Source organism: Lepidothrix coronata, unplaced genomic scaffold (genome assembly GCF_001604755.1).
Source record: "Lepidothrix coronata isolate B3197 unplaced genomic scaffold, Lepidothrix_coronata-1.0 Scaffold2, whole genome shotgun sequence".
NCBI lineage: Eukaryota > Metazoa > Chordata > Aves > Passeriformes > Pipridae > Lepidothrix > Lepidothrix coronata.
Genome location: NW_016690182.1, coordinates 1,167,280 through 1,182,830, shown reverse-complemented (window position 1 = coordinate 1,182,830; position 15,551 = coordinate 1,167,280). Strand labels below are relative to the sequence as shown.

The window sequence follows — 15,551 nt, the reverse complement described above, 5'->3', positions numbered from 1 at the left end:
AACCTTTGTGGCTGGAGGTCCTTGGGGAATTATAGCACAGAGTAAGAGACCAAATGGATTTCTTTCCTGTGAAAAATTCTTTTGCTTAATTTCTTCTCTCTGCTTTTGTTTCCACTCTACATGAACATGTCACCTCAAGGTCTGATCTGAAGTCCATTGAACTAAATAGATTTGGAACCTGGCCCAAACACCTACTCTGTGTGGTATAGCAAAAAGGCAGTTTCCCCGTTCATCTCCTGTCTCATATTTCTACCATATTACTTAGTATTTCTAGAGAGGTGACTATATCACAGTCAGTAACTGCATCTGTTTTCATAGAAGACTTAGTCCAAAGACTGTCAATATTAATAGAAATTTGTTGATTGACTAGTGGATCAACTATCAGTCTGTCTGCATTTAGCCTTTTCCTTCAGTCGTGCATCAGAATCCAAATTATTACAAATCTGTGATTTAAAAAAACATAGAGAATGTGCACAAAAGCAGTGCAACGATGTTGTTTTAAAAGCAGTGGCTGAGGCTGACAGTAAATGTAGATGGAAAAGTTGTGCACTATCCAAAAACTGCAAACACAAGCTCTAAACAAAATCCATATGTGCCTCTTGGAGGTGCAGGTGTCAACGATATTAAGCCACAAAATGCTTTGCATTAAAATAACTTCAAGGACCAGGTTAAGCTCTAAAAACTCCAAGGTAATTCAGAGTTAATCACCACAGCTAGTCTTTAATATGGTCAGACGGTAGAAGGTGTATGAAATTCATTGCTTGAAGGAACTAGTAGCACCTTATCTAGACAGTATGAACTTTCATACAGATTCAAGGCAAAGATGTAGTTTCAGTTAAAACATTCAAAAAGCTGTTGGTTGTTTTTTAGCTTTCTAGGGCTAAAGTCAAGCTCTTCACATTATTTTAATATATTTTCTGCAGCTTAATTTCCTGTGTTTTCTTTTATAGTGGCATAAAAAATTGCCCAGCAATTGCCCAGCAACTCTGAAGGACTCATAAAACACTTTCTAGGTCGCTCTACTTTAATTCCTGCTCTCAAGTTGAACTATTATGTGAGTCTACCAATCACTCTCCCGCCAAGGGAACAAATTGAGTGGAGCTTTGGTGCATTTTGAATCCTCTCTGAATCCTCTTTGAAGGTCTTGGAAGTTATCTTGGAAAAATTCTGAGCAGCTTATCCTATCCTATCATGTCAGTCCAAAGAATAGAAGTTCTGTCATCCATGTGGGAAGATATGTATTTTTCAGTGTATTTTGGATGCTGATGTACAGATGGATTTTTGAGTTTTTATGGTCAGAAAAGCAGAATGGAAACAAGTGATAACCTCAATCTGGCTGTGATAGCAAACATTCCTTATGAAGCTGGTGACAAAGGCAAATCCCAAAACAATCCGAATTATCTGAGCACACATCAATAGGAAAAAATTCGACATCTCCCTGGAATGTCAGTATCATTGTATTTCTAAATCAGATTTACTTCCAAATAATTAATTTATTTGAACTATCTGACAACTACCCATTTTTGGGACTCTCTCACTTGGTGATATGAGAAGGATAAGTGGTAGTAAAAAGACTTGCATAAAGAATGGAAGAGTTGGGCACAATATGCCTTCCTCCATCCCAAAAATGTTAGTGAATTGAAGGGTAAGAAGACCAGCACTGAGAGCCTGGGAGCTCTGGTGTGTGACCTGGCTGGAACCCAAAACCTCTTCACCAAATGCTTTATTGTATGTGCATTCTGCAATGGAAAATCACTCCACTGGAGCACTCCAGCTGCCAGGGTTGGAATTTTGGTTGTTATTCAGTGCAAGATGCACTGCATCACACACATGCTTCTGTGTTTGCTTACACGACGTGTATCAGGTCAGCAGGTGCTTTGCATGCTCTGCACCTTGCAAGGCTGAGTCTTTGAGCACATCTACCCTGCAGAGTGCAGGGTGTCCCCTGGACTAGCTCAGTTTTTGGGAGTTGCTGAGCAAAGGTCGCACTGAGCTCATGGCAGGCGCATTTTTCCTGCTTCTTAAGGGAGTTTTGCAGTGCAGTGAGTTCTGCACTGTCCTAACTAGGCTGCGCCCAGGATCTAAAGTAGCTAGTTCAAAGACTCAGGTATTACTGAGTCATGCTGCAGTCTACTATGCAGACATAGCCTCACTTATTTTTAGGTGATATTCTCAGACCACTATTGTCAGATACCTCATCTGGTCGATCTTTAGACCAGCTATGCATACAGGTACCACCTGGCATTTTGTTGTTATTTCAATATCTAAAGAACAACAAAAGTCCATCACAAAAGTGGTTTGAATTTGATAAAGAAAAATCATAGTACCAAAGAAGCTCACACTTTAATGTGTTACTAATAATGAATGTTCTTGGAAGCCAGTGTGTTTAGTCAGGGCAGCAGGCTTAAAAAACACTGGAGCCAGATGGACTGGTTCATACATCAGCATGTAGCCTTATCTGCTGAGAGATCAAACCAGCAAGTGGAATATAGAAAGCCTTTCTAAATCCTGCAGTCGTGAATCTTTGCTTCTGATGTAAGCTTTTCCCATCTTAGATTTACATATTCCAGAGTGTACTCAAAAATTTTATCTTTGACCAGACTCTAAATGCTTTCATTTGGAATTGTTGTATGTAGAAATTATACAATCTACAATAAATGTTCCAGTTTTAAAGGCACTGTCTGTAGCAGTGCCATAAAAGACAGAAGCAGATAAACGCTTGAAGAATTTGCACATGAAGTTTATTTTCATGACAGAAGGCAGGAGGTCTGAAGTCCACTCTAGATCAAGAGCTGATCCAGATCTAAGAATGATGGTGAATTCTCTCCCTGACTACAAATTACCTCTCCTCTGATGATGCCTGGAGCATCCTAAAGGTGGAAGGAAGAAGTGCAAGCTCAGAAGCCTGTGATGTCCTTTTGGGTCTCATCACCGTGTAAAAAGAGTCTCAGTGAATATGAACATAGTATTTTTGGTTACACATGTCATGATAAAAATGCAATTCAGATGGTAAAATACTTTGCAGAGTTGCAAAAGGAAGGAATATCTAGATCTACAAGATACAAGGCATTTTGCCAATTCTAGAAAGAATAGGTTTCCAAAAAAAAGAAAAAGTTAGTGGTGAATCTGTGGTAGAAGCTCGTAGGATCGAACCACTGGGGAAAGTAGAAGATGCTTCATAACATGTCTGACAACTACTTAAGATTCATAGTGTCTGGTGCCAGGGAGACAAGATACAAACACTGCATCTCTTTGTGTCAGCAAGTCCAGTGTCACTATGGATGCAGGAGAGATTAATTCCAGGGGGAGAGCAGTGCCAACTTTTCTCAAAGGAATCCCTTCAACAGCTCCTCCACTTAGGCAGCTAAGAAGTTTGGTGTCCAATAAAAGTTGCTGCCTCCTGGCATTACCTCTGCTTCATTAAATAAGGAGGCAGTGATTTGTGCAGTTACACTCTACAGGGCCTGCAGAGAGGCAAGAGAAGAGAAGGTCACTCTGACTAGCGCTACTCACTTCTGAAATGCAGCCTGAGAAACCGAGGGGAAACATCACCTGACAGAATATAAGGAGCACTTACAAGGGTGATTCCAATTGATGGCCAATGGCCAGAGCTCTCACACGTTCTATTAGAAAATAACCAAGGAAACCAGAGGAGTGAATTTCCTGCATATCATGGGAGGTTGCACAAAAGACACTGTATGCCAGACACACAGGAATGGAAAGCTGGCACAAGATGTGCAAGAATGCTGGAGATTCCTGTTCAGATCAGGCATGAACATTACCACTGAAGATGGAGCACCAAATATGATACACATAATCACTGCAGAAAGCAGAATGCAAATAACCCCTGACATCACAGGAGATTCCTGGTTCTCTCTTGCCTAACGTTGGAGCAGATCTATCTGAGTTACAGATTCATGTAGAGTAAAAATAGACCTTAGCGGGACTCTCATTTTAATGAGATGGTGCCCAGTTAACAATGTAATGGCCCATCATAGGTAGCCAATAGACTGTAGGGGCAGCTAAGAGAAGATAATGGGTCACAATTCAAGAAAGGCTCATTCTGATAATTTTCTGTATTTATCAGTTTAAACACAGAGTACAAGATTCCAGCTGAAGACTATTATTAGCAAGAACTTAATTTGATAAGATGGATTTGAGAGTTTACAGGGGCCCTTACTCTTCCTTACTAGGCCATTGTAGAATGTTTTAAAATCTTGGTATGTATCATGGCATTTACAACCTTATGAACAGAAGAAAAGCCAAACAGTTCACTACCAAAGAGCACTTGAAGAAAAAACAGTCAATCTAGAAGAATTATGTTTCTATTGCAAAGATACTAAAAAATGAAAAGAAAAAGTTCCTGAGTACAGATGCCAATTACATACTGAATAGGACTTCTGTGATTTATCTTAAGCTGTCAAAAAAGTAAGCCTCTAGCATAAGCTATTTTCTTGTGCTCCCTCAATAATCAGTGGAGAGTGACAGACATCTCCAGGAAAAGTCTTCTCATTCTGGGTAACAGGATGTCACCCTCTCAGACATCATGTTTCCAACAGCTATAAAGGGTATCTAGATGATTCCCTTGCCAACTAATGCCTAGATTACCTGGAAAAACAGGCCAGATTTTGGGCACACCAGTCCTGCTTTTGATCTGGAAACAGAAGAGGGGTTTGTGTTCCCAGCATCTTACCATTTTAACTAACAGTAGTAGTTGGCCAAAGAAAGCATACTGCCTTACAAACTTTCTTTCCAACGTATTAGACCATCATAGATAGAACTCTATCATCAACTAAATGCCAAAGTGTTGGATCTAGAGTTGAATGGGCTCAATCTCATCCTAGGACACCACAGTGGCATCATGGCATCAGATGAGTTATATGCTTGAAATGGTTCTTCCTTGTCACTGATTAAAAAGGGATTCTAGATACCCAGATCAGATATTGATATACATATCTGAGAGAGAGTGTATATAATTGCCAGGGTAGATGAATCCTACCCCAAATTGATGGGTGGATGCCCTTTTTACCCAGTAAGTGCAGTGAACACACTCCCATCCCAGCTGAAAGCTCCCTTCTTGTGCACTCCCGTCCCGCCGCCATTGCCTCCTGCCTTCAGCTCACAGGTTTTGGTCAGGGAACAGCTCTTTTCCTCAGACAATGAAACTCTCTGGAGAAAGTCAAATAAAACCCCTTTCTGTGATGCTGCATGAATACTCTTTTATAAGTGGAAATGTGGGGTGCCACTAAGACAGACATTTAGGGGAAAAGCTCCAATCAAATCTACCAGCCATTAGGCCATGTCGGGAATGCTGTAACAGCCTCGTGAAAGATTCTGCTTAGCCTCTTTCATACAGTGGCTCTTAATAATGAGCATATAATAAATGTACAGTCTGGAAGAATTTACTATACATATCCAATTGGATTTATATAGTCATAAACTTCTACAGCACTGCTTCTATGATTTACAACAGTCTCTACTAATTATGAAGCTATGCCTGGACTTGAGATGTAAAAGGCAAATGTTACCAGACTGGTTGTACAGTGATACTATACAAATGCACATTTGCCACAGCTATTTTCAATCGCTTGTTAACAGAGAACCATTGCAAATAACCATATATTTTAGCCTGCTCTTATGAAAAGCACCAAAAGCAGAAACTCAGGAAGTTTGTGGGAGGGTGTTTTATTGTGATGGAGTTTAGAGATAAAAGTGGGGAGTGGACAGTCCATGAAACTTCTGCTATCTTCTGCCTGGATTGTAGGGCACTGGACTTGGTAGCTTACCTGATCCCATCCCAAATCTATATTTCTGATTTCCTATGAAGAAACCACCATGGGAAATACTATAACTTATGTAGGACAAGCCTCTCGTGACCTTAGTGGATATAGGAGGATGTTTACTTCACAGAAGTTTTCCAGCACATACATTTAATTTTGCTGTTATTCAACATATTAAATAACTATTTCAGAAAGGACTGTTTGTTTGTCATTAATAGAATTACCTGGGCATCGTGGGCAGCACAGCTGTGGTACATGCACAGGGGAAGGACAGTGTAGACTTGGGCATCTTATTCTGCTGCACAGTACATTTCCATTCTGTAGGTGGAACATAATGCATAATACTTTAATGAAATGTCTTACAAATTTCTATGTTCTCTATTCTATGTCCAGATATTTAAAAAAAAAAAGACTTTTTACAACATTCTGGTTTCACTCATGCCAAGCTAAGCCCAGACTACTTCTACTGCCTTTGAATTTATGCTGAAGGTCAGAAATCCATACAAACCTTAAAATCAGAGGAAGTGTCTAAAAATGGATTGCAACAATCTCAATTTGTCTTTTTCTTTTGAGCAGATTACGCTTAGGAATTGCATTTCCAAAACTAAGACATGGATAATTAATGGTAGGTCTCTGAGATATCCCCTACTGAGGGTTAGTTCAAGACCACAAGAGACAATAGTGTCTGTAATTGTTCCTGAAAACTGTGGAGAGTCTTTTGTTTTCATTTTATGGGTTTCCCAGTAGACAAAAACACCAGTTGGTAAGTAGCCATTTTTCTAAGAAATATGAGTAAGTCTTGGGAATAGGGTTCATTATTCATGTCATTAACATAATATTCTATTTGACCACATCTAAGTTTGATTTATAATTAAAACACAGGGAATTTTCATTCTCTGGTGTGTGTCACCAGAAAAGACTATCCATTTCAAATTCCTATTTCCCATCTATAATTCATCCTTCTAATTTAGCTCTGAGTTGCTCATGTTTATAGCAAGAAAGATCTTTCAGCATGAACACTGATACCATGCTATGACTAGTTTTAGGTGGTGTCAGGACCAAACTCACTTCATTTTCATATGCCTTCTAGAACACTGAAATGTTTCCAGGGGAGGTGCAGACTTCCTTAGACAGCAGATGTGTAGGCCTTTCTAGTCATCTCTTTCAAAATAATTCATTGACTCCTAAATATCTGCAGACCACAGGCTGGAATCATACTGTTAGATCATTGCTAGCCATGAGCTACATTTGTGCATCTGCTTTGGAAAGAGACACTAAAAATGGTATCACCATCTGTTTCCAATGATGACTGAAATTAAATATACTGATTTTGTTGAGGAGGAGTAAATTTGGGGCTGTAGGACCTTCACAGGATAGGGACTATCCCTGGTCCACACAGCTCCTTGCCCAGCAGACTCTCACCTGAGAGCCTGTAAAGCAGTGCTGTGGAAGAAAGGCTGGCACTGCCTGCTGACCTGGCTCCATGCTGCTGACTTGTCCTGTTCCATGACCTCACTCCCTTTTTCATTTTACGTCCTGCAGAATCTCCTGAGGTGAATGTTTACTTTCTGTGCATGATCAGCTGTGACAAAATTCTGCAGGCCAACTTTGCTGCTCTGGTCTGCCAGCAGGACTCCACTGTCTGCAGCAGGACAGAACTGTTTTAACTGATCTTGTGCTTAGTGAGACTGATCTTACACTTGGATTCACAGTGGTGTTTGGGAGGCCAAGCCCTACTGACCAGAGCAGGGCTCAAGTGCCTGTTGGTCCCTGTGAGCCAGGGCCATGATCAGCATTTCTGCATCAGGTAACAAAGAGTGCCAATGCACCTCTTCCCGAGCTGGGCTATCAGTGGTGAGTGTGGAGAGCAGTTGGCTTAGCTCCTGAAGTCTGCAGATCTGACTATGAACACAAGCAAAAAATTGCTGTATTTTAGAGAGTAAAATAATGATCTAACAAATTGTGAGTGCTCAAATTTACCTGACAGTAACAGTCAACAGGCTCCCCTGTGAACTGGGGGTGGGAGGAGGGGTTGTAAAAGAAAGGGGGAACAGAGTGAGAACACTGAATTATGTTTAGTTTTACTCTGGCTTAAGTATGTAAATTCTAACTTGTAAAAATACAATACTACATACACACAAAAACAGGAAAGTTTTTTTTTTTAAAAATTCCAGGCTGAATAATTTGGTCTCTGTTTAGTTAGTTAATTTGTTTCGTTTTTTTCTTAAACATCATAATTGTGTGTGCTGGGGGATGGACAGACAGACTGTTGTTTAGAGATGGAGCATGGATCGGAAATCTCGGTCTGTTGCCTGGTTGATATGACTTGTTTTGTGCAGAGATCATCTGGATCATGAGGTTTGAGGCCAGCAAAGACATTTTTTGAGGCCAGCAAAGACATTTTGATCACACTGATGATGAAGATCCCTGGGGATTTTTTTGCTTTTCTCTGCAGTGTGAGGGAATCAGTTGCTGCTTCACACTCTGTACATACCCTTTGCCTAACTGAGGGAATCATAGGTGGGTTACATTTAAGTGTCTCTTATTTGCTCTCTGTGGCACACTTTAATTTTTTATGCTGGTTTATGGTTTACGGTCTGTGCTTGTGCTATGTCATGGCATGTTTTCTAATGCCTTTACTTTGTTAAAATTATAAACTGTTAAGGGTCCCTGAAGGAATCAGGAGCTTTTACTATAGGTCAATGTTCTGAGGGCATGTTTTTGGCCAGGACAAAGCTCAAATGAGTGGCTGGATGCTGCAGTTGTTATTTGGAGTCTTCCTTCCAGACAACAAGAGTCACATCCCAGAGATCCCTCAGCATCTTCACTGCTGAAATAACACCAGGTCACTTTTTGCATCCTCACAGTACACCAAAGGTAAAACACAGCAAACAAGGGAGTAGAGTCGAGTTCACTCCTGAGCTGCATGTACTGGGGACTACCATCAGCAGTTTCCATCTTTACTAAACCTTCTGCCCTGAACTGTCACTTTGTTTTCTGTGCCCAAGTGCGAAGGAAAGAAATAAAACAGACTCCATTTGCTGGAGCCTCACGGTGCGTGGGTGTGTGTGGGTATGTCTGGGTCCCAGCAGTGCTGTTCTCTAGAGGAGCACACCATGCACTTTCCCATCCCTCCAGACTGTCTGGCATCTTCCTAAAAATCACCAAGCAATGATTTGTATCCAGATCTCTAGGGTTTCCAGTTAATTTAATCCCCACTCAAGACATATCCTTACAGCAATTTAATGAGCATTTTACTCCATGCAGACTCTTGAGAGAGTTTTCAACTTTGCATATACATCAGCAAAAGATGAATGGAAACTCCTTTTTTGCTCTAAATAAGGACTTTTCCTTTTCTTCCTGCTCTTTTTTTTTTTTGCTCTTACAGCTGCATTCTGCTGCATAGATCTGAGCTGCAGCCAAGCTCGTGGGACTACTGTTTGTGCATCTCTGCACTAAATTGTAGTAGCAGATTCCCTCAGAGCAAAAACTGCACAGGGGCCCAATATTTTACACTTGCAGGGAGGGAAAATAGCCAGGAATATTTTATTTTGCATTAAATACAGCAGACAAAACTCAGCATCTGGAGTGTCTCATGTGTTAGTGACTAAGATCCCTTATTATTTATTTTAAAGTACTCCAAGGGACATATTCTGCTCTCATTTTCCTGCCTCTCTCCACCAGCTGTATATTACATACTATGGGGACCTCTGACTGCTGTGTTTTTGCATCAGCCATCTACTGATGGGAGTCAAGGACCTGTCCTTTCACATTTTATCCAATTCTCTGTGCTCCCCATACCCTTTTCTCATGGTTCATCATCTCATTCTTCTTTCACTGACCTTTACTAACAGCGATATCCAAGCCCGTTCCTTCAACACTTTAAGGCAGAAATGCTCCTGAAGATGTTGGCACTGTACACAGATCAAAGCACCACCAAATTCAGGTTCAGCATAATCATCCATATTGATGGAACTGCAAGGATTGTATGTTGGTAGTGGGGCCTGATGAGTCAATATGTAATGCTCAGCATTGACAAGGCTTCTGGCTAGTTAAGGAGCTGTTTTGTTTATGCCATGCAAGTATTTTTTGCCAGTATTGGCCTTCTCTGTTAATTTTTTCCCTTTGCTAGGATCACCTGCCTCTATTTCCTGTAGCATGATCAGGACCCACTAATGAAAACAGGTTTGGGCTTTGTCAAATTGTAGCTGCAACAAAAAGGATTCTAGTCAGTGAAGCAAGTAGAATAAGTTGTAAGATCAATAAGTCAGCAGTCCTACCTCTGAGCAAAGACAATTAACGCAGTAAACAAGGCCATAGGGTTCTAGATAAGGATGCCATCTTTCTCCTACACGATACTTCTTATCTTGAAACACACAGTATGTATCTGAATCTGTAAAACAGTAAAGAGTTGAAAGAGCTATGAATGAATGTTTCCATTCTGTTCATACAAAGTGTATTTGGGCATGCAGAGTTTTCTAAACTATTTGTTCTTTCCCTGGAGAATCACACAGTGGAAACATCCTTAGTTTCACGTGCTGTTTTTTCTAACCTCCCAAACCAAAGTAAATGATGTGGCCTCCCATCTTTCCAAAATTTCAACTCCTGAAACAGCTGATAAAAATGGCTTTCATACAGGTGAGTTTATCCTTCCACCTGCAAAAACTCAGGCTAAGATCCTGTTTATGTAAGAAAATTAAAGTGCCTGATCACTCAGACAGACTTATAGGAAACCAAACCTTTTCAGGGCAAACCCAAAGCAATTGGCCCAACTCTGGGATATCCCACTTTGTACCACAGAGAGATCTTGAACAAGGGGCCTGCAAAGGGAAGATAAATGCACTATGCTTACACTGCATGTTCAGTAACTCCATATTTTAACAATGTAATAAGTTTGTGCTAGTATTTCAGAACAATTTTTGCTCATTTTTGTGAAATAATTTATGCATCAGTTTTCAAAATATTTTAAGATCTTTCTCTTCATTAAGCACTTTTAATCTCGCAGGTGCAGTTTTGCAGATACCGATATATCTGTCAGACATTACTGTCCTGTCTCTCCCTGTCACATTATGATTTCACATTGAAAACTCAAATCTCTTCAATAAAAGGGTGTTTCTCGTGTGTTTCCATGTGAGAATTCCTTCCTGTTGTCTTAAGGATATCCCAATTCTATGATTCTATGATTCAAATTCAGTTTATTTCATTAATCTCAGTATAGATGATACTTCAGGGTATCTAACAAAATACTTGTCTTCTACATGATAATCCAAGCAAGGGACATTATTCATATTTACTGGGCTAGAAGAAGGTAGCAAGAGCTAGGAACTGTTAGAAACTGTGAAGTGATCTGCTTTCCCTTCACACAGAAGCATGACAAATGAAATGCAGGATATGAAAAAGCAGACAGCCAAAGTGGAGTTTGATAATTTCTGACTCTGGTTTTTTTTGAACTGGGATACCTGCACATGGTTTCCCTGTGAGTGAGTTCAGCAGGGCAGGGGGCCTTTCTGCAACTCACTCTCCTTTTTCCTTTTTTTTTTTTTTCTCCAAATCTACTTCCTTGGAAGCAGAAGCTGCTGAGACTGAGGCTAAAAATTTTAATTACTTCTCAAGGGCAAAAAATGTCCTTTGTAAGAAGAAGGCCAAAAAACAACCTGTGCATGTTGGAAGAGCATTCCAGAAAGCTATTAACAGGAGCAGTCAATAACTCCTAGACTTATTTGGGTATTTATTCCTCCTTGCCATGATTTCTGAAATGTGTTAACATCTCCCGCGGATAACAGGCTTTGTAGAAATACTCCCTTTGTTTTGTTTGTATTCTTTTCAATTCTTCTCATCAAGTTTTTGACAGTGCTTAGACTCTTAATTTTCTCAAAGGATGTACCTAATCCAGTTCATATGAGGTTGTTTTTACAACACAACAGAACAGTCTTGGCCGAGCTTTACACTAGCTGAAAACTTGAGCACAACAGTCTTACACATGGGACAGATTCCAGATAATCTGTCAGATGTTTATAGAGGTTACTAAAATGGAATCAAGCACACTCTTGACTCAGAATATTTGAAATAAAACAGATTCTCCAATTGATGTTTTATGTTCTTTATCATGCAGTGTAACCTGTGCAGCTTTAGAAAACTGCCCCAAATGTGGGTGTGACCTGATTCTACTAAATGCAGGATTAGAAGGAGGAAGAAAGTTAGAAGGTACAGGACATTCTTTTCTGAATGACATCTGAAAATAGAAGGAAAATGTCCAATTTAGGTGAATATGACAGCTTTGTTTGAAGTCTACTTACGTTTTACTTGTTCTAGTTTACCTCCATCTATGAAAAGGAGACAGAGCACGCCAAAAAAGATAAAATGAAAATCCTCCAATATCCACTTTTTTCTCATCTTTATCAGCAAAAGGAAAAGAAAGAGCCTCCAAGTAGAGAATGTTGAGCTGTTGTGAAGAAAAGATTAAATTAATTAAAATAAAATCTTGTAAGATACTTAGTGATTTCATCCAGCACACAGAAATCCTAAACTGTCAGAACAATAAAATCTGTCTGTATCATGGATCTTCCCTTCATGGAAACAGCTTTGCCTTCAGATCATTTAATTTTTAAAAGGGGCCATATTCCCATTCATGAAAGCTGAAAACTGGATATTACTTCTAAAAAAGTCCTTATTTTATTCCAAAGCAGAGAAATCTGGCAAGTAAGCAACCTAAATTCTTAAAAGTTCTCTTCCCCAAGAAACTAGTTTGGAAGATGCTCTTGTAGAGCATGTCTTTTGAGTGTGTCTCGGGACATACAAGTCTCAGTTGTGACATGTTTGCTTCATCGTAAAATTAACTTTGGGTGTCCCTGGAGTCCCAGCCCTGCACTATGGGAATCCCTGCTCAGGGTGAGCCCCTGGACACGCTTCAGTCACTGGGAGTTTTCCTCACCACATCTAATAGGCTTCCACCACTATTCAACTCGCCCCTTCGCCCCTCTCCCAACCACTATTGTTCTGTGACTGTGTATAATTAATTTTTCTAGACTTAACCCTTCCGTTGCCTTGATAGCTGAGAGTAGAATGGGGGAATGACAAGTCATCTTCATTCCTGCAGATCTTTAATGTCAAAATCTTGTATATGGAGCAAAGCTTAATGTATTCTTCTCTGTGTGGTGCAGATGTGGTATTGTACTTGCTGCATGTGCCATTCTGTTTATCTTTTGTTTCTGGTTTTTAGAAGTTGAATTATTTTAAAGAAACTAATTAACTAAAGTAGAATTTGTTTTTGATAGCAAACCTAAAATTCTAAACTGAGAACTATTTTGGGGCTTTGCTGTCTATCAGAATTCGTTACAAAAGCATTATCTTCCCAGAGTGCACTTGTCCATAACTTACAATGTTGGAAAGAGCTGGGGTTGATTTTAAGAGCCTTGATATGGATTCATTATTAGTTTTACAAAAGTTTCAAAAAACCAAAAAGATTCACTATTGGAAAGATAAACAATGTGTTTTGTAAACTGATTGGACCTCTTCAGATTTCATGTAAATAACAGAACTGCACAGGAATGTGTTTCAGGTCACAGGTAATCAAGGCAGAAATAATAATTTATATATGTATAGTCAAGACTAAGTTGTGGATAACTTAGAGAAACTCACTGAACAGTTAATGAGCCCTTAAAATTAAAATCTTCCTATTATAACTGTTGAGAACTAGGATACTGTAATAAAGGGTGAGTGATCTGATTTTATCAGTGGTTTTATTGCCTTTTGTCTATATTCCCCAAACACAACCAAAATGGACATCTTCCTTAACTAATCAAGCCTGTGCAACTACTCTGTCTGTACTCAGAAATCTCATTCAAAATAATGCAAATTGCTTCTGAAAAGATATTAAAAAACAAACCAACACAAAAGCACTTTTTTTAAAGCACACTCCCTGTGCAGTAACAAAACATAACTTTCCATTTCAACTTTGGAAGCTGAGAATAATATTTCAATTTCAGAAGAAAGGTTTAAATAATTGTTTTCCTTTCAACATATTCAAATCACATAGGACATTCTGAAGCCAAACATCCTTTTAAAAACCTGTTTAAAATTAAAACCTCATAATTTAGTCCCAGGACATGATGTGTACATTGAGAACAACAGTAGCACATCATTGAGACTAACAGAAATCTGAATGTTTAAATATTTTGGCCTTCTTGGGGGTTGCTTAAGCAAACAATAATTATCAATGGCACACAATTATTCTTTGTGCAGCACTTTACCTGTTAGCTAGGTTGGTTAGTTGGAATAGAAAGGCTCAGAAATCCATCCATTTTAAATGTCAGGTCTTCAAAAGGAAGAACATTTTAAAACTTGGACTGCTTACGCTCAGAAATGCTGCACGGTAATGTGAGATGGAGGAGTTAATAACAGAAAGGGGATGGAGACTTTTGATGTCTTTCTTAATTCTCTTTAATTTATGTATTGTTGTTACTCCAAATATAAACACATACTTTTCACTATTAGCACACTCCCTTTATTTCCCCAAAGGGCAATGTCCTAAAAATATTCCTGTATTTAAATAATCTCAGTTAGGATTAACCTGTTAATTATTGGTGTGTTTTCTGCATAGTAGAAACAATGAAAGTGATCCTCTTCTTACATAAATTACTTAGTGAAATAAGGCGGATGGGGGCTCTTTTTAACGCCTCGCCCTCCAAAGATCCCAGTTTGGTAACTGCAAGAGGCAGTGTCCGGTCTCGCCACGTTTTATGATTAATGAGAAAAAAAAAAACGAAAAAAGCCAGAAAAGGCAGTGCCGAGGGTAGCTGGCAGACACTGCGAGGCGCGGTGTTGCGGCGATGGAGCGGCGGGGACAGCGGTCCTGCCCCGACGGCCGCGCTCCCCCTGCATCACCCGGAGCGCGAACCCTCTCCCTCCGCTCTCCCCGAGGCTTTCTCCCTGCGAGTTCCGGCGCTGCCGTCGGGGGTGGCTGACGGGGTGTCTGTGAGCGGGCGGGTCTCGCACTGAGCCGCGGCCGGAGCCTCCCGGCTCCCGCTGCTCTGACAGAACAGCCGCCCCTTGGGCGCCTGCCCGGGCAGCGCCCTCAGCCCCGCCCGGGGCCGGGAGGGGAGGTCGGGCCGGGGGCTGCCCCCCTGCCCCGGGCCCGGCCAGGTGCCCGCGGTGCCCCCGGGGGGCGAAACGGGCCGGATGGGAAGCCCGGGAGGCGTCGGGTGCCCCCGCTTGGGCTGCCTGTGCCGCAGCTCCGGCAGCGGGACCGCGCCTTCCCCGGGGCCGCGCCTCGGACGGCAGAGCTCACAAACCTGGGCAGGGCTGGAGGCCGCTCCGCTCCGCTCGGGGACCGCCGCGAACAGCGCTGGGGCACCGCGCGGCTCCGCGCTCCGCTCCGCCGGGGACGGCGGGGCTCCGGACAGGCGGCTCCGCTGCCCGCTCACGTTGCCATCGTCTTCTCCAGCGGCTTTTAGGTCTCTCCTTCGCTTCGGTGGCGAGGGGGCGAGCAGGGGAACGACGGGGTCCTGCCGCCGCCAGCCCCCGACCCCCGACTGATGGACGGGAGCGGAGAGGGGGGGATCCGCTACTCCCGAGCTGCGGGGCCGCTGCGGGGCGGGCGCTCCGGAAAGTCCCGGGCTGGGGCACCTGCTACCGCCTCCTGCCCCGGCGGGGAGCGCAGCGAGACCCCGCGGCCGGAGGATGCTCGGCGGCGGGTCCGGCCCCGCAGCCCCGGCGGCGCTGGAGCGGCGGCGGGAGGCGGGGTGAGCGGGGCCGCCTCCCGCCCCGGCCCCG

At 41.8% G+C, this 15,551-nt stretch overlaps 1 protein-coding gene across 2 annotated transcripts in view; it reads right to left on the bottom strand.

The window, feature by feature from the left end:
* The window catches only part of CHRDL1 (chordin like 1), a 38,877-nt gene extending 23,750 nt beyond the window's left edge, over nt 1-15,127 (bottom strand). For both annotated transcript variants that reach the window (XM_017815775.1, XM_017815783.1), the window contains exons 1-4: nt 15,071-15,127; nt 12,077-12,222; nt 10,061-10,173; nt 6,005-6,098 (exon numbers count right to left, since the gene is read on the bottom strand). In XM_017815775.1, the coding sequence (XP_017671264.1) occupies nt 6,005-6,098; nt 10,061-10,173; nt 12,077-12,173 (304 nt within the window). In that variant the 5' untranslated portion in view covers nt 12,174-12,222; nt 15,071-15,127. The remainder of the gene's footprint in view (nt 1-6,004; nt 6,099-10,060; nt 10,174-12,076; nt 12,223-15,070) is intronic.
* Between the last annotated feature and the right edge of the window lie 424 nt (nt 15,128-15,551).